This window comes from Lissotriton helveticus, chromosome 1_1 (assembly GCF_964261635.1).
Source record: "Lissotriton helveticus chromosome 1_1, aLisHel1.1, whole genome shotgun sequence".
Classification (NCBI taxonomy): Eukaryota; Metazoa; Chordata; class Amphibia; order Caudata; family Salamandridae; genus Lissotriton; species Lissotriton helveticus.
Genome location: NC_136057.1, coordinates 1,241,867,359 through 1,241,894,720, shown reverse-complemented (window position 1 = coordinate 1,241,894,720; position 27,362 = coordinate 1,241,867,359). Strand labels below are relative to the sequence as shown.

Genomic DNA, 27,362 nt, shown 5'->3' with positions numbered 1-27,362 from the left:
TACACACTCTTCAAATAACTGACTCGCGTATAGTCATTTATATATTCCAACACTCACATATCTGCCTTAAAACATATGTAGTTACTCACACATATACCACTGAGACATTAATTCACTCACCAACACACCCATACACACACTAACTCACCCGTACAGCCCTTCCCAGATGCACTTTTGAATCCATACAACCAGTGAATCACCCACTCGCACATCTATGCAGTCACACACCCATGTAGTCACACACCCATCCACCCACACACCCATCCACCCACACAGACACCCGGACAACAAATCAATAACCCATATAGACACTCAAGTAGCTACTCACCAAGCCATGCAGCCACTTACACATACCAACTGAGAGACTAATACAGACTTCCACATAGTTTAGTCACTAACTTATGCATTCAGTAAGACCCGTTCAATCACTCACTTGTATAGTTAGTCACGCACCTACTAAATAATCCATTCAGGCACTTGTAAATCCACTCATTCTTCAATGTCAATGGGAAAAAATGTATGTGTGTGTATATATAGATGTGTGTGTATATTCACTGAAAAAACCATAGGTTTCACACACCTTATAGTTAGTTGGACATTTAACTCATACAAAACCTTTGAAATTCCCCCATTATAGTTAGTTCAGCTAACTATAACTTGCGTGCCTGCAATGCACTGCTGATGACTTCGCATATTACATCACTCATGACATGGTCAGTGACATCACTCAAGACATCACTGACGACATCTGAAATTATATCACTGATGACTTCACTGATGACATCATCATTGTGACAGAGTGGCAGACCTGCTCTCAGCGTAATATAACTGTTGATACACACATTCAAAAACAAACTAAATTTAAAAAAAGTGGAGATACCAATACCACTTACAACAACCTATACAGTAATTCCACCATCTACATACACATCCACTCATTCACCAACACTTCTAAATAGTCACTCATACATGTAATCACTCATCATAGGTACTCCTACACCTATACATGCTGTTACACACCGTCACTCATCCATAGAATTACTCTCACACATACTCTCACATGCAAATAAACTATCAAACATCCATTTACTTGGATATACAGCTATAGACAAACCACTACACTTACTTTTACAGAAACATACACCTACTTACTCTCTTAAACAATCACTTATAGAAACACATACTTATTTATACAGGAACTCATCCAATCTCTCACTCTCACATATACCCACTTACATACAACAATACTCCCAAATACTAGATTAAAGCATATGTACTTACTCATAAAGACACTATTGAGACAGTCATTCACTCACTAACACACCCATACACACTCATCCACCTATACAGTCCTGTACACATGCTGTCTTCAAAACACATACAAACAGTGAGTCACTCATTCATGCATCTATGCGCTAAGTAATATCCCCCACCGAACCATACAGACACTCATACTGATACTCAAAAAACCAACTAATAACCTATATAGACACTCATGAAGCTACTCACCAACACATGCAGCCACTTATACACAAAGTAAGACACTGATACAGATATTTAAACATTACACATTAATACATGTATTCACTAAGATACACTTAAGTCAGTTATACAATCAATTTTACACAAAAAAATCATCCGTTTAGACACTTATTTACTCATTTATTCTTCCATCGACCTTGAGATATACATATATAAAACATATTTAATTTTCAGAAAAACACACATTCACTGGATGATGTCCTCAGTCATGTCACTGACCATGTCATGAGTGATGTAATATGTGATGTCATCAGCAGTGCATTGCAGGCACGCGAGTTATAGTTAACAATAGCGGGGGAATTTCAAAGGTTTTGTATGAGTGAAATGTCCAGCTAACTAGAACATGTGTGAAACCTATGATTTTTTCAGTGAATTTCTAAGGATTTTTAAATGCTAACTCCTAACTATAACGTGTGTGAAACCTATGTGTGTGTGTGTGTGTATATATATATATATATATATATATATATATAATATATATATATATATATATATATATATATATATATTTTCGAGGGTTTCCTCCCCCGTTGCGGAAAGGTGAGTCGCATATAGATATATATATTGCACTGGAAAACTGAACACCCACTTCCTTTACAAATAAATGGAAAGTTTGCATCTCTGCAGCCTCTTATTTTTCACCTTAGTCATCTTCTGCTCAATAAACACAACATCCACAAATACACACACCTACTTGCTACCTTTCTTGGCTGAGCTTATCAATTATTCTTCTTTAATTCAAATTCAGGCCCTTTATTCAGCCATCTTGGTAACTACTACCCGTGAATAGCAGTGGGTAATTTGCACACTTCCTTCCTTTCTTGCGTCTTTTCTACCACACACTGGGGCAGATTTACAAGCCCCTTGTGCCACTTTTGCATATTTTTTCCCACGGGCTTGTAAATCTGCCCAACTGTGTGTACTGTATGCACTAGCTTTCTTCCTTTGATGTGGTACTCGTTTCTCTTGCTCCCGCTGCGGAATCCAACACCCTATGTGTGTAATGAGCTGGAAATCCAAAGATCCACTTCACTGACAATGCAGTGGGTAGTTTGCGTCTCTCCAGCCTTTCTTATTTTTCATGTTTTTCATCTTCCACTCAATCTACACATCATACACACATACACACATTTAATTGCTGCATTCCTTAGCTGTGATTATCAACTATTCTTCTATTTTATATTCATATTCAAAGTGCACACCCTTTATCGAGCCTTTTTGTTGTAACTACTGTTCCAGGAATTCTGCTGCTACACAGAACTGTGCATAAAGACTTAGGACCTCAGTGAATTACGGTGAACCAAAACCCACCTACACAAACCCCCTACCAGACTAGCAATCAGTGACTCATTGGTTCTTTGTCCTAGAGCAAAAACACCAATGACTAGTCAACCCAGAACATGCGACTTAGATTACAAGTAAGGTGGATAACAAGACCACTCTTTCATTATAGTCTTACACCAGTCCAAAACTAGGAGTAAATAAAGACACGTGCAAGTTTGAAATGTTTATTTATAACGCCATAATCTCATGCACAGTACCTTAGATAATACAACCAAATATATTATTAGAAACAAGGTTGTCGGCATTGTTACTATTCTATAAAATACAAAGGGAAATAGCATCCTATAATGCTAAAGGTAAACACATTTAAAATATACCTACATTTCACCCTCCCCACCGAGCACGTTAGTTTATAACTACAGAAAGTCTCATAGGATTACATGGGCAGACCCATACCTCTGGTACTCAGCAGTAGTGGATCACATTGAGTTCTGCACAAACTGTCAAGATACGAATGTTCTCCAACTGTGTATAACTTTGCCTCCACAATGCATTATGAAACGCGCCAGTATCAGAGGTGGCCACAGCTGCATATGTGTTATGGCTCGAACGTGCGAGGATCATTCTGAATAACAGACACAGTATTCAAGATAACCTTGATGTTCCACGCTCTCACTATATACACTAAACTAGCGAGGCAGTCTCCAAATGTAGCATACCAAATTATTCTCATGTAAAGCAAAATACTCAGCCTTCTCTAAACAATATCACAAGTGCGTGTGGTGTGCAGAGCAGTAAAGCAAAAATGGCGTTTAAGCTTCTAATAAACCCATGCTAGTTTAAGACGGTGTGAGTGCAAGGCTCAGCCCACGACACCCTCCCTCGATCGAAGCACATGATATAAACGTGGGCGAATTAGGAACGCAGAGTCCAAGCCTAAAAAGCAGTCTATTTCAAATTTGCAAAAAAAATTATTCGCTGTTTGATAGAATACATTAGCTAAATAATAAAGAATACGTAGAAAAATCAAGTCTTAATCTAACAGCGTATAAGCACAGTTTGTAGCAACAGCCTCCAAGAGGAAGTCATTGTTCTCATCTGAAAACATTTCAGCCATCCAATTCAATAGTGAGAATGAACATACATGTTCCTCAACGACCGGAGCCTCGATCACCATCGGAGGAAAACTCTGGTCATCTTCAATGTAACTGCTTGCCAAGAACTCAAGCGCAGTTGCAAAAACATTCCAACGTCCCATTATTCCATGTATCGCTGCTAAGGCCATAATAATGCCGCCAGAACAAAGCAAGTCATGAACCACTAAGGTACTCATCAGCTGGTCATAATCCGCATTGGGAGACACCGTACAGCAGAGACACAAATCCAGGGCCCAGTCGAAATCGCAGCTCAGGCAATGGAAGACCGATTGAACGCATTTCAAAAAGGAGAATCGAAACGATAATCCAAACGATAATCCATAAGCTGCACTCAATGTAGCCAGAGGCAGCGCTCCGTAATAACTAAGCATTCGGTTGCCTACCAGCAACAGCCGGGACATATTCTCGTGTGCTGCAGGATGTGCATCCATATTTCAGTAAACAAATTATTAGAAGCACACCGGCAACAAATGCGAGTATTAAGGGGAATCCACCAAAGATGCTGGAAAACATCGAATTAAAAAATGCCATGAAGACACCAAATATAGTTTGAAAAAAAAGTCACAAGGCTACTGCTTCTAACTTTAAAAAAGTAAGGTAACCCTGTAGTCAAGGACGCATTAAAGAGAAGAAATTAAAGGGAAGAGGTGTGGCGCCGCGGCCAGGGCGACTGACGCTGGAATCTGGGGACCACGGTTCGATCCCCGGCTCCGGCGGCAGGTCAGCCCAGCACCATGTGACTCTGGGCAATAGCTCGCTTAATCTTCCCGACGGCCCCCCAGCGCCTAGAGACCCTTACGGGTGATTGTGCGCTTTACAAATGTGGACTTTACTTTACTTTACTTTATTAAAGATACTCTAAATTAACTCCCCAACATTCAAGAGCACGTCTGTATTTAATAAAGCATGCACTTCTGTGCGGGTGTTTGCTACATGAAGGACACATGTTTCTCTAGCAGATGTAAGAGCGACCTCTCTTTGAGACAATATCGCTCTTATACGACTCATTTGGTTGACTCTGCTTTCAAGGTCGGAATAGACTGCCACATGGAAAAATCAAGCTTCCCATGCAGAGGAGTAAACACAACTTTTTTATAGCAAACCACACGCTCAGTTACCGTAATCATGTAAGCAATGCCTGCTAACATCGCACAACAATCATTATTTCAAAGTAAATAACTCCCGTTTCCAGTAAACTGAACGTTGGTACGATAGCAGGTGTCTAAGTGCCTTTCAAAACTCAGGCCAAATTAGGCGCATCTTCATTACAAGAGCCATGCAATTGTATGTGTCTACAAATTAAGGAGTGAGCTGATGCTATTGTGCAATCCTCGCCATTCAGATAGACTTCTTTTCCCTCCCTCAGGCACCTATATGTAAATAGTAATAACCAAGCTTCATGGAGATAAGCGCTGGCTAAAGATCCATATCTGCCTATAGCATAGTATGTCATGCAAACCTCAAACTTGAACAGGTTAAAAAGTAACGTTATGATACTGTGGATAAGCCACACAGCTGAATCGGATCTCCAATGAGTGACCACTTCTAACCATTCTAATAGAACGCTGTGTCTTCTGATTTGACAGTGAGAGAGTGATCGCACCATAGCCTGTACTGCTAATCATTCTCAGCATATGCTACGAATACCCTTTCACGTTACGCATCGCATCAAAACTTCTGTGTGACGTCATGTACCGTGCCCCGTACTCAAAAGACGCAAATGTTTTTAATTGTTTAAAAACATATATTCATGTATTTAATAAACATACTAACAGAAGACATCTAGGATAATTGTGAAATCATTTTTTTTAAGTTTCAAAAATCCTATATCACTTCTATATTGTATGAGAGGGGCTGCCTGGCCCTCCGCCTGGTGCCCTGGAGTCCACCACGCCCAGACCTGGTTCATAAACACGCGTGATCGTCACCACGAAACCATTAGCACTCATATCGCTTTACCACACATGCTTTTACAACTAGTATGCATTTACCACGCATGATAAACGCATAATCTTAATAATGTCTTTGTGTTGACGAACACGCGTTGTAATGGCTGTGGCTTACATCCTTCAAATTAGTTTCTAGGTATACATGTGACCAAGTCTGATAAGATCGGAGGCCAAGAGCTAACACCGTGGTGTCTGTGGCACGAAATCTCATCGATCACAGACAAAATATGTGGAGGGTAAAATGAAAGTAACAGGTATAATAAAAATAATGGAGGAAAACTACTAAAATGGCGGTGGACGGAGTATATAATCAATGTTTGGCGCCTCGACACTACATTTCAAATAAATATAGATACAATATGTTTATTAATATATTACAAAAGTGTAGCAGCGGATGACACACGCGACCCGGGAAAAGAAAGCGGCAAATTTAATACCTCCAATGAGGAGAGGTTTGCTTGGTAAACTTGAAGATAAAGAAAAAAAAAAGTGCGCTTGGAAACAAGGCTGCGCATGCGTAGAGAGTACAACTGGTGCAGAAAAAAACAGGAAAGTTTTACATGCTATCATAGCAATTTAGCTCTAAAAATTGCCCCTGGAATTTGAGCCCCCCCCACCGAGATCTATCTAATCTATCTAATCTATTTTATCTATCTATCTAATCTATCTATCTATCTAATCTATCTATCTAATCTATCTATCTAATCTATCTATCTAATATATCTAATCTATCTATCTAATCTATCTATCTAATCTATCTATCTAATCTATCTATCTAATCTATCTATCTAATCTTATCTATCTTATCTAATCTATCTATCTAATCTATCTATCTAATCTATCTATTAATCTATCTATCTAATCTTATCTATCTATCTATCTAATCTATCTAATCTATCTAATCTATCTAATCTATCTATCTAATCTATCTATCTATCTAATCATCTATCTAATCATCTATCTATCTAATCTATCTATCTATCTATCTATCTAATCATCTATCTAATCATCTATCTATCTATCTAATCTATCTAATCTATCTAATCTATCTAATCTATCTAATCTATCTAATCTATCTAATCTATCTATATCTATCTAATCTATCTTTATCTATCTTTATCCATCTATATCTATCTTTATCTATCTTGATCTATCTTGATCTATCTTTATCTATCTTTATCTATCTTTATCTATCTTTATCTATCTATATCCATCTTTATCTATCTATCTTGATCTATCTATATCTATCTTGATCTATCTATATCTATCTTTATCTATCTATCTATATCTATATCTATCTATATCTATCTATATCTATCTATATCTATCTATATCTATCTATATCTATCTATATCTATCTATATCTATCTATATCTATCTATATCTATCTATATCTATCTATATCTATCTATATCTATCTATCTATATCTATCTATATCTATCTTTATCTATCTTTATCTATCTATCTTGATCTATCTTTATCTATCTATCTTGATCTATCTATATCTATCTATCTATATCTATCTTGATCTATCTATCTTGATCTATCTATATCTATCTATATCTATCTTTATCTATCTTTATCTATCTTTATCTATCTATCTCTATCTATCTATCTATATCTATATCTATCTATCTATATCTATCTATCTATATCTATCTATCTTTATCTATCTATATCTATCTATATCTATCTTTATCTATCTATCTTTATCTATCTATCTTTATCTATCTATATCTATCTTTATCTATCTTTATCTATCTATCTTTATCTATCTATATCTATCTTTATCTATCTATATCTATCTTTATCTATCTATCTTTATCTATCTATCTATATCTATCTATCTATCTTTATCTATCTATCTTTATCTATCTATCTTTATCTATCTATCTATCTATCTTAATCTATCTATCTTAATCTATCTTAATCTATCTATCTTAATCTAATCTATCGCAATCCAGTAACTTGAGAAATTAACCCCACTGGAGCCGTGGCCTCTATTTGCAGTAGACTTTATTAAGCAGACGGGTGCCCAACGCGTTTCGGAGTTCCTTCACTCCTTGATCACGGGTAAAGTAATGCATGTGCCATTTACATTTTTAAAGGTACAGAGTTCCCATTAATAATAAAAATAGAAAACATATTTGTAAACATCGGCCTCCCTCAAATTGGTTTTGCAGTGTCAAAACATTTCATAATATTGCAATTGTAAATCATTTAAATGGCCACCATAATTCAAATGGCATACATAATATTATCCAGCAGTTGCCTGCAACAAAACCCCCAGTGGGAAATAATATAATACGTTCAAAAATTATCAAAAATTATTTACATACCCACAGGCGTGTAAATTAAAACAGTAACATCATCCCCCAATATATATATATATATGGTATTTGAGCCACTCGTAACTGTTTAAAATGCTTCATTTCAGCCAAAGACTAGGTTAAAACTCAGTCCTTTGAAGAAACCTACAAACAAAGCAGATACATCAGAAGACCTACATTCGGACAAATCAAGTGTTGCATCAGACGTAAGCGATTCATCCTTCAACAGCACTCTTCCACAAAACAAGAGAGCCCTTTCGACCACAAGCAAGGTAATTTGTTTTACTATTAAGAAAAACTGAATCTAGTTGATCTCAGTACCACAAAACGTTGTTTTTGTGGCAAGGTAAAGGGCCTGTTACACAGCAGCTAGTCCTTTTGATATTAGAAGGAAATGCTATGCTACTCCATATTCAGGCCGACCCTGGTTATGTTTCCTATAGTATTTGGGAACCTAGTGCTGCTCCAGTAAAAAATTAAATTAGATGGGCATGTTCCAAGAAGCGATTTGCCTTTTTTACTTAGTGAGGATTTCTCCTCGCTGAGGTGTTGCAGGTGATCCTCCTCTCTAGAGATTCTTGTCTTCCTCTTTGGAGCCTCATTTGAAGGTGTGAATATTGGCCATACAGTGTGTCCTCGTTTGCCTTTCTTTCAACCTTTTGGGACCTTTCCTTGTTCTCCGAGCTTCTCAAACTCTCTAGCTTAGGGTCTCCGACTCCAACCTTTTCTGGAATAAGAACTGCTTATGTTCAGTGAAAACCATCCTGAGCCACTGTCATTAGTCTTGTAATCAAGACCGCATCGGACAAGGTTATATTAGCGGCCATCATATGCAAGTTTGAAAACAATCAGCACTTCAATGCTTCTGTCAGGGTTGGCAGCAGTAACGTAAAAAGGTTTTTGACAAAATGGAATGCCTCTACATGAGTAATGCATAACTGCCATATCTGCAATGCCAGTGACTCCAAGGAAATATTAGTAATGCATCTTTCCAATGCAGCAAGATTTCACTCAAATATCAGCTTTAGATATAATTTGGAGATTTATCTATTTTTCTCTGAATATCAGCAGGGTGAGTTCCGAAAATACAAACCTCTTTGTCTTGAATGCATGCTTTTCAATTTATATTAATTCAATTAAGTAGGCTTGGCTGAACGCAGGAGAGCAGCTTGCAGGTAGCTGGAGTGCTATCCTTCCACGAGCTAGTCGTTGGAGAAGTCTGCTCTAGCCAAAGGTTCAAATTTAGGCCTTTAACAAACTGCCTTTCCTCACTCCAGGCCCTCCACCATGCTATCGTCCTTGTACCGCCCTTGGTTTTCCTTTCTCCTTTCTGGGCTTCAGTTAAGTGACATTGTAGTTTTGTACTGTAATACTTGCTGGCCCAGCCACCTCTGCTTCCATTCATTCCTTCATCTTTCCTACACATATTAGGTGCTTCTCCATTCCTTCCTTTAGGATGGGTTCCCATCTAGAATCCTGTTCGATGAATTAGCTCATGTCACTGTTTATGTTGTGTTGGATGCAACTCGACTGTCTTATTTACTTTTGGGACCCTGCAGACTGATAATTTATGATTAGCAGCTTCCTAAACTCTTACAGTACGTGTAAGAAGTACAGTTTCTGAGACTTCCCAATGTTTTTTGTCCTTCAAAGATACACTGATGGTTGGAATGCATGAATTGCTGTCAGTCATGGGTGACTATCAAGGCCACATTCCAGTCTGTGATTTTGCTTTTTATCTTACTGTGCCAATACAGATGGCTAACCCCATACCAATTAGTGTTGGGCTGCCCAAAAAGAGATTTCCTAGTTGAAACTGTGCGGCATGTCCCATCTGTATGCAAAACTGGCAACTCCAGACTTATTTCAACTTCTTTGCGACTCATTGGTAAGTTAAAGCGCGAGTCCTTAATAGTGCAATGTACATTGATGGAGGGAATGCTTGAATTCTACTGAGCTACTGGAATTTGCTCTGATCATATTAGTGAATCGTTTGTCACCCATTGTGCCCCTCTAGATGGAGATCAGCTATATGCAAATCAGTCCTGTTCCAGTGAAAACAGCCCAGCTTGAAGTATTAGGATAAGTCGCCCTTAAAATAGGAACCCAAGACACCATGTAGGCCGCGTTGGTGAAGTATATGTTTAGTCCTGTAGTACTGCCTGAACCCATATCTGGACGTATCCTTGTGTTTAAGAGGTCTATTGCAACCAACAACAACGTGATGGGCAAACTATTTGAATTCATCTGTTGGTGCCACTTACATGGCAATAGAGTTAATTGTTTTCCAACCACTATGCCACTATTGACAGTCAGTCAGTGATATCCTCCATTTGAATTGGAAAAACCAAGTTAAATTGCTTGACATGTCTCCTCCACAAGTCCCATTTGAAACAGGCGAATTACATGGAATAATAGGGACAGAAGTATTTGGCTACATTAAATAGGTTTTTCGGAGGTATAAAAACATTGATATGTTTGTGCACTGAATATTGAATTGGGATTTCAAACCAATGCTTGCTTGCTTAATTTACTGCTTCTTTATTTTTCAGTTTGGACTTAAGAAGCCACCGCTGAAATGTCCGGTTCCGGTTGTTCCTGTAAGAAAAAACACGTCCTCTTCCTCATCCCAGTCTAGTATAAATTCCAGTTTGAACTCCAGTTTATCTATTTCTCCAGTGGGCTTAAAAGGTAAGCTCATACCAGTTTGTCGACTTACTCCTTCGGTAATTTGAATTGCATTATTTTTGAGCATAAGAAATTATGTTCGGATTTAACATTTTTATTTAAGGTTTCAGTTGGTCGTTCATGTGCCATTAGTTCAGTAAGCTTTAGCTCATAAATAAACGCTGACTCAATGTATTTATTAGGAATCACTCCATTTCTAACATTTTATAACTGTTCCACCTTTTTCACCACTAGCGGTGATACAGTAGCTATGACCGTTTCAGGTTAAGGGCTCCGATGTTTTCCCTGTTTTAACCTTGAACCAAACTATTCATACCTTCCATCTTCAGTTTAATGTTTTCACCAATACTAATTACTCCTGTGCCACATTTTACAAGTTAAAGCTGGTGTCTAGTCCCTCTTTCAGGTTGGGGTTTAGTTGCACTTTTATAACATAAGTATTGCATGTATAAGAGTAAAGGGGTGTCTGGTGCAATTCAACATTACCAGCTTTCACTTGCTGTCCAAATTAGTAGGAATGAAGGTTTAGGTTTCAAATAATTAAACGATTTCCTCATGTCATTCATCGGTTTACTTAAAGTGCCTGTCTCAACAGTCTGCATGATTGGTCAGGTATTTACTGTAACTGAAGCCTCTACCCCGATTATGGACATACTAGTCCCCCCCCAATTATCACATCATTAGGCTGGACAGATCTCCTGGCAAGACGGGCGGGGGAATTGCATGCATTTTTAGGAGCAACCTCTCCGTCACTAAAGTCACCTCCCCCTCCCTTTCCTCCTGTGAACTCCTCTGCGTCGACATCACCAGCGAGGGCAAACAAGTTTGTGCTCTACATCTCATCTATCACCCGCCTGGTGACAATCTCATATTCACCCAACAACTCATGGACATGATCACTTCCAATGCCGGTCGGCAGACCACCCAAGTCTACCTGGGTGACTTCAATCTCCACTGGAACGATCAGAAAGACACAGTGGTGAATAGTCTCAAAACTTTCCTTAATGCGCTTGACCTCACCCAAATATGCGATAGACCAACACACGACAAAGGCTCGATACTCGATCTCATCATTGCCAAAGAACTCTACACAACTGGAGGCGATTCTATCCTGCGACTGGTCAGATCACCACATTATCACCTTCTTTATCAATGAAAAAGTTAAGCCTAACCCGGCTCAACCAATCAAATCCAAAACATGGAAAAGGGACATGAAGAATCTTAACGCCTCTACCCTGCCTCCCCACATCGGCAATCTCCTCCTTCCCCCTTCAGGTGCCTCGGATGTTCAATCACTGACCGACCACTACCTTGACTCTATGAATACAATAGTCAATGAAGTCGCCCCACTGAAACTGAAGAGAGTCTCCACCAAAATTTCTAACCCCTGGTATGATGATAGACTCAATGACGACAGGCGTACTATGCGAATCATCCTTCTTGACCTCTCGTCAGCTTTTGACACGGTCAAACATGAGAACTTGCTGGAGCTGCTAAGCACTAGAATGGGTCTTTCGGGAACTGTTCTCAAATGGTTCTCGTCCTTCCTTCACAACCGGTCTCAGAAGTTCAAGATCGACAATGTGCTATCTACACCTGTGCCTGCAGATCCAGGTGTTCCACGAGGATCCTCCCTCTCCCCCACACTGTTCAACCTAGTCATGGAACCGCTCGCCACCTTGCTCCAAGCCTCCAATGTCCAATTCCATATGTACGCCGACGACACACAACTTTACCTAAAGCTACAATCCCCGGAAGATATCAAACATCTGAATTCCACGCTTATTAACACTCAATCTTGGCTGGCCGATAATCACCTCAAACTAAATGCTCTGAAAACTGAGTTCCTACTCATCTCACCCCCGGCGAAAATTTCCACCACCCAAACCTGGCTCAATAACCTAACAGCACTCCATGTCCAACCTACCATCGTGGATTCGGCGAAATCCCTAGGCATCACACTCGACGCCAAGCTCAACATGCAGCAGCACGTTAGCAAAGCCACAAAAGCAGCTAATTTCCAAATCAACACACTGAGGAAAATTAAACCCTTCCTCCCTGCCGAAGACTTCCAAACTGCTGTACAAGCTTTACTCATCCCTCGAATAGACTACGGAATTGTGGCCCTCAGCGGACTCCCGCTATCCACAACAGCACCCTTAAGAGCCTCCCTGAACGCTGCTGCGAGACTCATTACTGGCTCAAGAAAACATTCGCATATATCCCCAGACTTAAAATCTCTAAAATGGCTGCCTTTTGAAGCCAGAATACAGCTAAAAATTGCAGTTATGACACACGCGGCCGTGCACCACAATGCACCCAACTACCTCGCTCAAAAGCTGTCTATATCAGGAGGTTCGAGATCCAATAGAAGTACAAAAAATCTACTCCTGAAACCTCGTAGATTCCGGAAAGAGAAAACATACAAGCGCTCCTTCTCAGGAATGGCACCCAGGATCTGGAATGCGCTCCCTCCTGAAACCAGGCTTATCTCCTCCACTGCACTCTTCAAGAAAGAGGTGAAAACCATCCTTCTGGCCAAGATCTCCTGAACCTATAGGTGCTGAATCAGAGACTCTGCATTGCTTTGTAGCACTGTTCACCTTGTCCTTTGGCACTATACTTCTACTTGATGGGCACACTACTACGCTACTCCCTTACTACCGACCAATATATGATAAACGTTGGTCTACTGATTCACTCTCCTGATGCCCCCACTCAGTGTTCTCTCTATACTAAAACATTGGTATAAGCCATCCACACACCCAAGATGTACCTGAACACCTCTGTAGTGGGTTCAATGACTTGTGCCGTCTTATATTACTTGTTTACCTGATTGTATATTGATATCTTTTATGTATGTTATTATTATCCTACCATGTTAGTGACTTTTATACTGCTCCCATTACCTCTGTTTCATTCCTACTGCCCCTACCCTGTCTTTGTGAAGCGCTCTGATATCTGTAAGGATCTTGTTCGCGCTATATAAAACTTTGAATAAATAAATAAATAAATAACTGCTTGAGACAAGAGATTGCCATGAAATAATATGTACATTTTGTTCCTCCATATTAATGTGACTTATATGTTTGGACTAATGCAGGTTCTTGCATGACAATTAAAACGTGCATTGATATTTTGTCACATTTTTGTGGCGAATACTTTACTTTAAATTCATAAAGTGTTGCAACGCAATGTGTGTAGCAAAACAAGTTGAGCACATTAAATATGAAAGCAGTGGAATAATTTCAGTGCTAGTATGTTCAATAATTCTGTCCATTAAGCTATCCATGATTTGAAAAACCGATCCATCCATTCTTACTTATGCATTCATCTACCAAAGCACCTTCCCTTAAATATTTCCGTATGCCTCTGTGGCCTATCTGTGGCTACCTAAATTGTCCGTATGTATTTGCGCAAAGTCACATGTAGTCGTATTGATCTTTCTACATGTGTATGTCTGTTGTGTGCCTCTCTGCATGCCCTAGATTAAAGCCAAAAATACCTGCTTCGTCACCTTTTCATTCTGCTTTTACGCTCTAAATTTACATTGCCACAACAACTTTTCCTGTTTGGATTTCGTTTCACCCAGACAGAAACATTCAAATCAGTCCAAAACTCGACGTTTGTGCCTTTAAAACACTTAGATGCGTCATCTTGGAAAAAGTATTCCACATCTCAACCATGATGGTAAGATGTAAGCTAAAGCTCTGGTTTTTGATCTGACTCCAGTCAATGTGAAAATCAGGCGGCTTGCATGATTGAATCGAGAAGTATTGACAGCCACACTACACCTAGCCGGTAGTCTTTGTTGGCTCACTCGGGGATCATATTTTTAAATCCTGCTCATTCTGCACAAATACATTTTAGTGTTATCCTCGTTTAATCAAAAACAGGATCCATCATTGTGCCTTGTTGTGTAAATATTATCACATCACCCCCATCCTGATGGAACTTCATTGGCTCCATTTGCCGGCCCACACCAGCTTTAAAGCCAATTACATAATTTACAAAGCCATAATGACCAGTACCCCTGCTTATTGAGCAGACAAGCTTGCCATATCTGATGGTTCTAGGCAGACCTGCAGCCACCATCAGACTGCAGACTAAGAAGTGAAAAAAGAACATTTGAAAACATCTAGGAACTAGAACATCCCCCTATCCATTACGATTGCCCCAAAACTGCTCCAATTCAGGAAACAATTGAAGATTCACCTTTTAAAAACACAACATCACAAAACATTAACCACCCACAAACCAGCTACCTATCCTGTCACTCGTTTGTCTTTGACCCTATATGGTGTTCTGCTACCTTTTGGCTAGGTGTATGCTATAGAAATACAGCATACAAGCTTACATGCATGTCTTCCCATATCTCCTACTGCAGCACTGTTTCTCAGCAGTCCAGCATTTGGGAACACACATATAAGTGGATGAACTGTTTTTCTGTTCTGGATCCAACCATGTTGAATTACTTGTATCTTCCCCTTCATACTAATCCTTTCATTGATTATTCTGCCTTCCCTTAACCTTCCTATGATGCAAGCTATAAACAGGCTGTTCTCACTTTCCCTTGCCCCAAGGAACTGGACCAGTGTACAGTGCTTACACAAACTGAAGGTGGACCACCTTCAGTTACTGATGCTTAGTTTGGTCTCTAAGCCTGCTTAACTGGCTAGGTGAATAGCTCCCCACAAAAACAAATATTCCAATATCTTGAACTTGCACTGACCAAGCAATTGGTTTCTTCCATTTGTTATCTGAAATCTCAAGAACTGGGATATGGAAAAAGTCAAGGTCCCCTTGTCCCTGCCTTCACCAGACCGCCTAGAGTCTGCTGAGATTTCTCCACCTTGACGAAGACACCCTGAATCCATAAAAATCATATGTTTGAGGCATATGAGCTGCAGATCACACACTATGCATAGATCGCCATCTGATGTTGGGCCCAGATGTTTGCACTTGTTTTTGTCTTGGAAAAGTCTTTGGAAGTCACAAGATAAGTGACTCCTCCTTGGGATGATAGTGCGCATGGACATCGGCTCCAACCTCAGATTGTTTTTTTTTCTGCCATCGGGCTCGGATGTGTTTATTGCGCTCCAGTTTGGTACCGTTACCGATCCCACTTTCGACACACAAGCCTTCACCCTTTCTCCGGTATTGTTTCGATCGCGATCCCTAGTCATCGCGCATCTCTCCAAGTTCAAAGTCCTCAATTCCAGTCATCGACTAAGGCCTTCGGGCCTACCTGGGCCTTTACATCTGGCTCATGGAAAGGACTCCCTTTAAGAAGTGTCCTCAATGTGGGTCGATGTTCTCACACACAGATCTTCATGAGCTGTGTAACCGCCTTTCACCGGAGCACGAGGCCAGAGACTGTCCAGCTTGCTCCTCTTTCCGCTTCATTCGGGATCGTCTAGCTCGAAGAACAATGGCTTGCTCGTCGACATCCATGCCAGTCGACATCTTCCAGGAGGGCGTCGATGTACCTGAACAGGAGCGAGTCGAGGAAGGCTTCGTCCGCGCCTACGAAGCCGATGACTTCGACGTCGAAGACATCACTCCTGGGCAGCGGGTCGTAAGTACTGACGTCTACCCCTCCCCCCCTCCCCCCCTGCCCCCCACCACTCAAAAAGGTGTCGGTCACACCTTCGGGCATAGCTGCTCACCGAGACAGTACTTCTCACGCCCCGCCTCCAGGTCTGGCAAAGAAGTCCACAACTAAGCCTTCAGGCCACTCTAGCTCCAGTCAGCCTGCTGTCGGTGCAGAAACCCCAACACCCAAAAAGAAGCCATCGTCGTCCGCCTCCTCCTCAGTGCCGACTACTGCCTCCGCTCCGCACTCTGCACCTAAGCCTACCAGCACCAATCCCTAGACTCCGAACAAACCATCAGAACCGAGCCAAAAGCTGCTACCGAAGACTATAGACTCTCAACCTTCGGAGCCAAAAAAACCTCTGAACTGAAGAAACAACCGGTCGGCAGGCTCCAACAGAGACTATAAAACATCACCGAAAAAATGGGCACCAAAAGACCAGCCTCCAACAGAAGAGCTTTTTAAACCGGATCTGTGAGAAAATGCCATTTTTCTTGCCTTGGTATTCCCCCACTTTTTTCTGAACTGCTGATGTGCTTTGACTGAGTGTGCCCTGGGTTCCTGCCAACCAGGTTCCCAGGGCCTGTGTTCCTTCCCTAAAACTGTGTTGAAACTAAAATCCAATTGGCATCATCGGGCCACCTATCAGACCCTAGTAAATGGTACCCAGGGCATGGTGACCAGAGCAGACCCCTGAGCACTGCAGCACGTATTATGCCACCCTCAGGGGCCCTGTACCCTGACACCCACACGCTGCCTTTGCAGGCTGAGTGCCTAAGTACAGAACCAAACCAAGAGTCGACATGGCACACATCCCTGTGTGCCATGCCACAGAACCCACTGCCCTAGCATACTTCAGTCACCCCTCTAGCTGGGTGCCCTATGCCAGAGGTGTGAGTACAGGTGCATGCGCCCTGTGCCCCTACAGTACCCAGGGCCATTCCTGGGTACTGTAAGTGCAGTGATGCCATTAAGAGTATATGGTGCTGGAAGGTTGTCAGGTTCAGGTTTCAGGTTTTAAAGTCTTTATTTCGATTGTTAAAAGAATCATAAAAGACAATTTTACAAGCAATAATTAATTGACATTTAAATACACATACATTAAACATTAAAAGGAATTGAGCATTAAAAATGAATTAAACAGTTTATAGACAATCCTGAGTCAAATTCCCTAAGACAAATTTCCCCAAATAAAATGGGATTACAAGTAAATTCATGCTATCCAGATTTAAGCTACTGTTTTGCCCTGAGTATCCACGCCCAACCCAAGTATTTGGCAATACACACTGTGATAATTTCCTGTGTGTTAGTTTTTAATACATAGATAGCCTCTTCTGATTTTCTTATGGGCAGTCTCTGAAAGAGTGGTTTTAGCCATTTGGTCCTTGGTGCATGGTATTTGGGACAAGCAAACAGAAAATGGCCCTCTGTTTCTTTCTGGCCTGGGCACCATTTGCATTGATCCGTGATGCTAGAGGACCAATTTTTCGTGAAGGTATTCAACGGCAAAGTGCCCACCCGGAACTGGTGGAAGAGTTTCCTGTCTAAGGATTTAGAGACCGTATCCCAGTAGAGTTCACGTATGGGGTCCAACTTAAAACAAAGAAACCTACCAGTAAGACTAGTAGAGCAGGAGGCATTTATTCTGTTCAGGCGAAGCGTGGACCAGTACAATTCTTTAAATGCCTGTTTGGTTGGAAAAATACTAACAGCTGGGGAAGACCAAAGGTGCTCTAAGCCCATGTCCGTCAAGATCGATTTGACCGTTCGGAACCAGGGAATTTTTTCCGATCCACTGATTGCCCTTACTTCTACTACCCCGTTTGCAAATAAGGTAAGGTCGGGCGAGGTCCATAGACGCCTCCAGAAGGCAACCAGTCTGAATCTGGCCAGCTCGTTAATTGGAGGGCATCCCAAATCCAAACAGAGGGGAATTGAGGGGGACGACTGTGGCAAACCAACCAAGTTGCGGAGAAACTTACACTGTATTTTAAACAGGCCCTGCAAATCCATATGACCCCACAGATCCGCACCATATAGAATTGCAGGGTTAATTTTGACATCGTAGATTTTGAGGGCTGGTGTGACCCGCTTGGTAATAGATTTCCTTTGCTCACTCAGTAAACAGCCAGTAAGTCGTGCAAGTTTAAGATGTTGGGCATCAACTTGTGTTTTCCATTTCAAGCGACTATCTAGCATAACCCCCAAGTATGTCATGTTCTCAACTTGGTCCAGCTGGACCCCTCCCATACTAACTGTACTCCGGACAGTGCGGTTCTTACTTAAGACCATAAATTTGGTTTTCCCAACATTCACCTTAAGGTCGCTGATGACACAGAACTCCTCAAAGCGGTCCAGGGCCCGCTGTAGGCCGCTGCGTGTTCTGGAGAGGAGTAAGGTGTCATCAGCAAAGATGAGCATTGGGAATCGCTGTCCTGCCAGCATGGGAGCATCAGTTGGGGTCGATTCGAAGAATTTTACGACTTGGTCAATAAACAATAGGAAAAGAGTAGGGGCCAAAACACAGCCCTGGCGGACACCACGGGTAACTGGGAAGAGTTCTGTCACCTGGCCCTGGTCACCCCATCTTACCCTTGCAAAGTTGTCCTTATGCATTTTAATTATCAAGTCAAGCAATTCGGTTGGCATCCCTAGAGTCTTCAGGACTCCCCACATTTTCTCCCTCGGTACAAGATCGAATGCGGACTTCAGATCGATGAACGCAGCAAAGATGGTACCGCCGCCAAGCAGCACCACCTTCCAGTAGATCAGACAAAATCTGAACACCTGGTCGATGGTGCTGGTTCCTGATCTGAAGCCCGCCTGCATTGGGGATAGGATGTCCTCCATCTCAATCCATCCTTGGACCCTGCCCAGGACCATGCGAGCGATAAGTTTTTGTATAGAGTCAATAAGACTAATCGGGCGGTAATTACCCGGACTAGACCTATTGCCCTTTTTGTAAATCGGCAGGATCTCCGCCCCCTTCCAAGATTTGGGTATGCCTGCACCTGCAGCAATGGAGTTTGCCACCATGACAATATATGGTATCCACAGGGCAGGGTTAGCTTTAAACTGGTCAGCGGGTATAAGATCCATACCTGGCGCTTTCCCTCGCGTGGTACAGTTTAATGCAAGCTCGACCTCTCCTTCTGTAAAAGTGATGATCTCGCTTTGGGTAGAGGGGTGGGGAATCTTTTCAATTGTGCTAGATGGCGTAGGGTTAGCAGCATGGAACTGGGTTGCATAGAAGATCACCCATTCATTGGGGGGCACATGGTTTGTGGGGATACGTCCGTCCGGATCCTTCCCCCACTTAACTATCTCCCAAAATTTGATGGGATTGCTAGACATGGAGGCTACCAAGAGGTCGGACCAATATTTATCCTCCCACTCCCTTTTAGCCTCCCCTTGTACTTTCCTATAGGATGACCTGGCGGCTTTCACCAAGCTAGCATTCCGAAACTTAACAGCTTTAACTAGGGCAGTATGTGCTTCCCTGCATTTTTTATTGTACCATTTGTGGGGGCGAGTGGGTACCAGGTTATTTCCCTGTCGGCAAGGTTGAGAAAGCAGAATTTTTAGATCCTCAAAACAGCGATTATGGAGATTTAAGATAAGGTCAGCTGCTCTGGTTTTGTCCCCCAACTCAGCGTGAGTCAGCATTTTATTAAGAGTATTGTTAACCACACTAGTAATCTTGTTTCTCAATAGCTCGTCCCCCTCAATTTTGGACCATTTTACCCTCTTCCTATCATTTGTTAAGTAGGTGTCCCCCGTCTGTGAAGTACCAGGTTCCTCTAATCTTACTAGACCTGGCACCTTTAATTGCAGAGTCAGGGGATTGTGGTCGCTTTCGGGGCGAGGAGTTACCTCCATGTCCAGCATCAGAGGCCAATCTGCTACTTTTAACAGAATGTAATCGATGCGGCTTCTTCTTAGCCCGTTGTCAAAAGTGCAGCTGGCTCCCTGGTCTGATTTAGTTCGGCCATTACAGGCCCTAAAGCCACTGTTAAGACAAAAGGCCGTCCAATTTATCGCTGCCTCTGTGGCAGGTACTGGTTTTACAGACGTCAGCTCAGGTATGCCCCATACTGTGTCCTCCACGGAGCCCCAACAGTCCCCAGGGTCTAGTAGGGGTTCAAAACAACAATTTAGGTCCCCAGCAAGCAAGATGACATTGGTACAATCGAGGGCTGCCAGAGCAGATTCTAATACCTCCAACAATGGTGGCGTACGGCCACCTGGCAGGCCTCGTGCATATATATTTAGCAATATCAGGTCCTGGTGGCCAGTCCTTCCCAACCTAACAATGAGGAGGTCCGGGTTAGGTACACTTATCTCCGTGATACAATAACCCAGGGATTGTCTCACCCAGATCAGTAACCCCCCGGAGGCACGCCCTTTGGCATTCCCAGTAGCACTTTGGGTGGCTGCTTTATAAAAATTTACATAACCCTGCTTATAAACTGGGTCCACAGCCCAGGTTTCCTGGAGTAGTATGACATCATATTTATCCATGAACTCAAGCCAGTCACTAGAGTGGACGCGGTTTTTAATCCCAGCAATGTTCCAGGACGCTATGGCAAGAGTTTCCGATGTGGGTACCGTAAAAGAGGCCACCGCCTCGGAGACTGCATGCGTGTCCTGTCCTGTCCCAGCTTCCAGCCCATTTTCTGACCCCCCCGTGAGGCTATGTTCAACCAACAGCAAAGAGATTCCCCCTTCCCTTGAAGGTGGTGTATCTTTCCCTGTTGAGGGTAGGACCCTTTTCCCCTCCTCTACCATGACTGTAAGTTGGATAGGCGCCTGGCCCTGCCTCTTACCCCCTACCCCAGGGTCGGCATTTTCTACAGGTTCTGAAGTTTGGGGTGGTTTATGGAGTCAATCAATTGCCTCCAGATCGGACAGGGGACCAAAGCGGTTGAATAATGGTGGAAAAATTGGTAGGTGTAATGTCCTGGGGTTGTTCATAACAATGGATCGTCCCTGTCTCGGGGCTTTTTGGGAGTGAGCCTGTCTTTGGGGATAGAAATAAGAAAGGTCTAAAGTTTGGACGTCCCCCTGTCTGGCAAACCTGGCTTCTCGACAGATGGTATCCACCACCCAGGAGTCCCTAAACGATATTAAAATACAATCACCCTCCAGATCCTTGGGACTCTGGCCCACCCAGTCAACCCTCCTTACAAATAAGATTTCTGTTGGCGAAGATGGGGGCAGGGGTCTGTTTTTATTCAGCCAAAAGGTAACCTTATTTCGCAGGTCTTCGTGAGTCTCCCTTTTACCTGATGGCAATGGGGCAACACCGGTCAGCACCATGGTATAAGGTGTTGCCTCTATGGGGATATCGACCCGCGGCGTGGGATGCCTGGATTGCTTCTTTGCCAGGGGATTAAGGGCATTTTGGTGGTTTGCTTGGGGCCTATGGGGTGGGAAACTCTGGGTGGTGGTTTTGGGTTTTACCTGAGGGAGTAGTTTGGTTGGTTGACGTCTGGTGGGGGTTATATTCATAGGCTTTGTCATATGAGGGCGTTGGGGTGCGGACTTTAGTACCTTATTTGCAGAGTTTTTATAAGCACTCCCTTTGTTTGAATTAGGGTTGTCCGTTACTGGTCCTGGTGGATTATGATTGTTATCAACTAGACTAGGTGGAGTAATAGTTGTTTTTGGGGCCAGAGATGAATGGGTGTATTTAGCCAACCCAGAATCTATGTCCGATAAGGACAATAGTATTGCAGAGTTCGCATTAACTACAGCCTCCAGGGAGTTTATTTGCAGTAACATTAGTCTAGTCCTCTCCAAAACAGGTGATAGGAGGTTTTTCATTAAAACCTCCATCTTTGCCAGCAGGGAATCATCACTGCTCAAACATGTTGGACAAGGGTTTGAGGAACCTAAGGAAATAAGGGAGGGGCATAGAGTGTTGGGCAATGCATTTGTGCATTGATTTCCGCTTGGATGGCCTAAGCCTAGTGTGTCATTACCAACGGGATCTTTTAATTTCGGCATCTTGCATTCTCTCCCTCCCTTATAACTGGAGTCTTGTTTTCTTTTCCTAGAACCCTTGTCTATAACTGTGAAATCTGTGTGGACTGGGGCATTAGAATCTACTTTGGGTGAGTCAGGGATTGAATCAACCGAATCAGAACTTTGTTTAGTGGAATAGCTATCCTGAGTATCAATTTCTCCAGTTGCTTCAAGGTCGTCCAGGGGATGTTTAGGGAAGAGTGTAGTGTGAGCAAGAGGATTTATATCCTCGCTATCCATGTGGACAATAGCTTCCGTGGTGTCTAGGTGTATACAATTGAAAGCTGCGTGTGCTTCTGCTGGTGGTACGGGGCTGGGAATCTTGGCCAACCTACCTAGTGAAGAGCGTTTTCCGCTAACTAAGTCCAAGGAAAGACGCTTTTCCACCATTGCAATTTCCTTTTCCAGGATACCCGAGGCTCGCGTGATAAAAGCGTCTAGTGGGCCTGATACCACTCCAGTTGGTGTTTGGATTTGGACGTTACGAGTTTTACCGGATCTCAGAACCATGATTTCGCAATTTGTCCCAGCTTCTATTATCGTACCTGATTACGATCTTTATACAAATACGATAAAAACTAAATAAGCCGCCCTGATGGACAGTACGGATATGCAAGAACCCAAGCCCGCTCCGGGCACAATTTAGCCAATCTTACTATTGTTACACAGCGGACCAGGGATTGTGGGCCGGGGCCGTCCGCTGCCGTCCTCGAACGGCCTCAAACGGCCCTGTCTTTGCCCAGTCTTAGCCCGGGCTGCGTCCCGCGCTGCGGGAGTGGGCTGGTGTTATGAGGCCTCAGGAGGGCGGGGGGCGGGCCAGCAGGGAGAGCGGACCGGAAGCTCTCCGTCGGTCTAGCAGGGACTTCTGGGAATTGAAGTCCCTGCACGCTCGCAGCCCCGCTGCAGCCACACGCCCAAGCCGCTTACCTCCTTACTGCCTCTACGCTCCACACACGCAGCTGCTGATGTGTCTCCCTCCTCTGGCAGGCGAAGGGGCACCCGCGGAGCGGGTGCGCCGAGAAGTGGTCGGATGCCGGGTGAAGACAAAATAAGGCGAGGTGAGCCGCTCTAACTCCTTGCTATCGCTGGTTTCCTCCGTTAAGGGCTTAAATGTGGCAATGATGTCCAAAACAGTGTCCCACTCGCTTCTGCTGCTGACCGGCGTTATGAGGCCTCAGGAAGGTTGTCATTACGAACTCCACAGCTCCATAATGGCTACACTGAAGACTGAAAAGTTTGGTACCAAACTTCTCAGCACATTAAACCCGCACTGATTCCAGTGTGGGATTTTATGTAAAATGCACCAGAGGGCATCTTAGAGATGCCCCCTGAAAACCTAACCTACAATCCACATCTGGGCTGAGTGGCTGCAGAGGCTGTCACACAGCAGACATGTTGCTGGACCCCTGGGTGGAGAGCCCCCGCTCTCCTGGGCCTGCAACAATGCACATTTATTTATTTATTTAAATTGTAAGGCGCACAGCTACCCGCAATGGGTTTCCCGGCGCTAAGGGACGGATTAAAAGAAGGAAAGGAGAGCAACCGTGAATCATTACCAAAAGAGCCATGTCTTGAGTCCTTTGCAGAAACGGTAAAGGTTGGTTTCAGTTTTCAATGCAGCGGGTAGGGCATTCCAAAGCTTAGGACCTAGGTGGGAAATGAGCGGCCGCCCATTTTCACCAACCTAAATCTCGGAGTCACAAAATCACCTTTACCGTAAGATCTAAGAGAACGAGTAGGGTGGTAGGCTTGAATGAGTTCCTGTAAGTATGTGGGGGCCGTACCTTGTTTGATCTTAAATATATAGCAGAGAGCCTGGAACTTAATTCGACTGGCAATCCTAAGCCAGTGAAGGTCATGAAGTGATTGAGAAATAGAGGCTCTCCGCGGAACATGGCATAGGAGTCGTGCAGCCTCATTCTGCACATCCTGAAATTTTTTTAGGGTTCCTTGATCAGCTCCCAAATAAAGAACGTTACTGTAGTCCAGGCGGGAAACAACTAGAGCCTGAACCACTGTCCTTTGTGTTGAGACAGGGAGAATCCAAATAATTTTGTAGAGCCATCTTAAAATAGTAAAACAAGTAGAAGCCACCCTTACTACTTGCTGCCACATAGAGAGATTCTCATCGATGAGAAATCCGAGGTTGCGAACCTGGGTGACAGGTTGGGGAATAGAACCCATTTGTTTAGGCCAAAATTGAGGGCCCCATGAGTTCCTCCCTTTGCCCAGGATGACAACCTCGGTCTTGTCTCCATTAATTTGTTATAGTTACTGCGTATCAACTCAGACCTTAATCAGTCCTGGTTTAAGAACTGAGATGTTGCCATCTTCCACATTAGAAAAGGAAAAGATCATTTGCGTATCGTCCGCATACAAGAATAAAGTGAGGCCAGCTTCCTCCACAATAGTAGCCAGGGGTCTAATGTAAATATTAAACAATAGGGGACTCGGGATAGACCCAAGGGGTACACGGTACGCTGAAGAACAGATTTTGGAAGAGGCTTTCGCAGAGAAGACCTGGGAGGTGCGGTCGCTTAGAATGGAGGCCAGCCAAGCCAAAGCACGACCCTCAACTCCCAGAGACCGAAGCGATGCAAGAAGGATGGAATGTGACACCGTATCAAAAGCCACACTCAAATCAAGTAATATGAGTGCAGATGTTTCTCTGCGATCAATACAGTGATGCAATCTCTTGGTGACTCCTAAAAGCGTTGTTTCAGTGGAGTGATTTGCCCTAAAGCCTGATTGAGACGGATGTAAGAAGCCCGAGCTTTCCACAAAGTGGGTAAGCTGTTTATTAATATGCCTTACCAAAATCTTGGAAAGGATAGGCAACAGAGAGATAGTTTAGAAGGGTCAGTTCCAACCTTCTTTAGGAGAGGAATAATCATTGCATGTTTCCACTCAGGTGGGACAAAGGCCTCTCTCAAAGAAGAGTTAAGAAGCTCCTTCAAAACACAAAGAGTCCGGACCAAGTTGTTTTAGAATTTTAATCGGCAACGGATCTCGCGGAGAGCCCGATTTGATACTTTCCAGACAAAGAGCAAAGGATGACCAAACAGCAAGTTTAGCTGCGGAGTCAGACACGCTACTATGAAAAGATTCGGGAAACGGAATGGATTCTCCGGGAGTCACAGGGGAGCCCAGAGAATCATAGATAAGCTCGACCTTTGCTATAAAGAATTCTGCAATTGAGTCGCATTGTGCCTCATCTAAGACTCGAAAGAATAGGGAGAGTATCAGAACCTGTCAACTTCTTTACCACTGAAAAAAAGCGTACGGGAGCATTTTTGGGCATGTGTAACAGTGTTGGCAATATAGGTGGCTCTTGCTAATTTGCACTGTTTATGATATTCTCTGAGGGCGCCTTTATAGTCCACTTTACGGGCAGGAGAATAAGAACGCCTCCATTTCCTCTCAAGGACCTTGCATTTAGACTTCATCCTGGGCGAGGTGCTAGGTCTCCTCCCCCCAGGATGGGCAGGGGGAAGCTTCAAAGGCATGCCGCCTCTGTGCGCTTCTTCAGACCATTTGCTGTACCCAGCAACTGGCCCCCACCAGTTCTGACCCCCACTCTGGCGGGAAGACTGGCAGGAAAAACTACGTCAGGAAGGGGGGTGTGCCACCCTATGCCAACCCCACCCCTCCGGTAGGGAGACGAGGTAAATCACGACCCCGGGCTCCGGCCATCTTGAAGATGGGGAGCCCTGCCCAATCACAGCTAGGCTCTTGTCCCCTTCCCACAGGAGAGGAGCAGGCTAGGGGGTGTACCCACCCCAGGACAGGGACCTATTGGTCCCTGCCCTTGCCCTACCTGTAACTCCCCTAAATTCAGTATTTAGGGGCTCCCTGAACCTTCCTTCCTCAGATCCCGATACCAAGAGAAGAAAGATCAAGAAGACCCGCCGCGCAGCTGCTAACAGGACGACAACAACTGACTTGGCCCCAGCCCTACCGGCCTATCGATCCTGCTCCTGCCTAAATCCCGGCGACTCCTGTGGACAGCAACCTTGGGACACCCAGAGGACCTGCCTGCCTTGCCCCTCTTAAAGACTGGGACTCCCCATCAGCAGAGGCTCTGCTGCAACAATCCCCCTGGTGCCAGCCAGGAAGCTCCGGACCAGCCCACTCTGCACGCGCCGAGCCCGGCCCTTTCCAGAGTGATCCAAGACCGCGAGGACGTCCTCCCGGCGACTGGGACCCGAAGTCCAGTGCCCAAAGACCCTCCTAGATGAACCAGACGACGCCTGCAGACTCAGAACCAGGGCCCCCCCAACCGCAACCAGCTGAGGGTAAGCTTTTCTGACACCCAAAGACACCCCTGCACCCGGCGCCCTACAGCCCCCTGTGCCTCCCTTTGGGGTACCTACCTGTGCTCCAAGATCCCAACTTACCTCTCGATGTGCTGGTCGCCCCTGGAGAGTCTCCGCCCCCGAGCCTGAGGCCTTTGTTCCCTTTTGAACTTTTCCATTGAATAACATTGAGCGCCCGACGGCTCAAAAGCACCCTGCACCCAGCCGTCCGAGTACCGCTGGCTGTGCCACCTTTGTCCTATCCTGCTTCCCCCTTTGCCCTGAGAAAGTGACCAGGAGCCCAGCTCCCACAGCCACGTGGCCTGATAGCCAGCAGCCACCAACCGGAGGCCCCACGTCCCCCATTGGATAACATTGGGCCTACCTACCTCTGCACCCGGCCGCCCCGGCGCCGCTGAGGGTGAACCAACTGTACCTACCTGACCCTGGGGGACCCCTGAGTCTATGCCCAGAACCACAACTTCCAGTCGAG

General features: G+C 43.8%; 1 protein-coding gene across 2 annotated transcripts in view; it reads left to right on the top strand.

Annotated features, from left to right (window-relative positions):
- GTSE1 (G2 and S-phase expressed 1) overlaps positions 1–27,362 on the top strand; it is a 354,076-nt gene that overhangs the window by 130,545 nt on the left and 196,169 nt on the right. The window contains exons 5-6 of one of the 2 annotated variants that reach the window (XM_078679841.1): positions 8,371–8,535; positions 10,816–10,954. In XM_078679841.1, coding sequence (XP_078535967.1) covers positions 8,371–8,535; positions 10,816–10,954 — 304 coding nt within the window. The remainder of the gene's footprint in view (positions 1–8,370; positions 8,536–10,815; positions 10,955–27,362) is intronic. The other variant, XM_078679849.1, reaches the window with a different exon arrangement.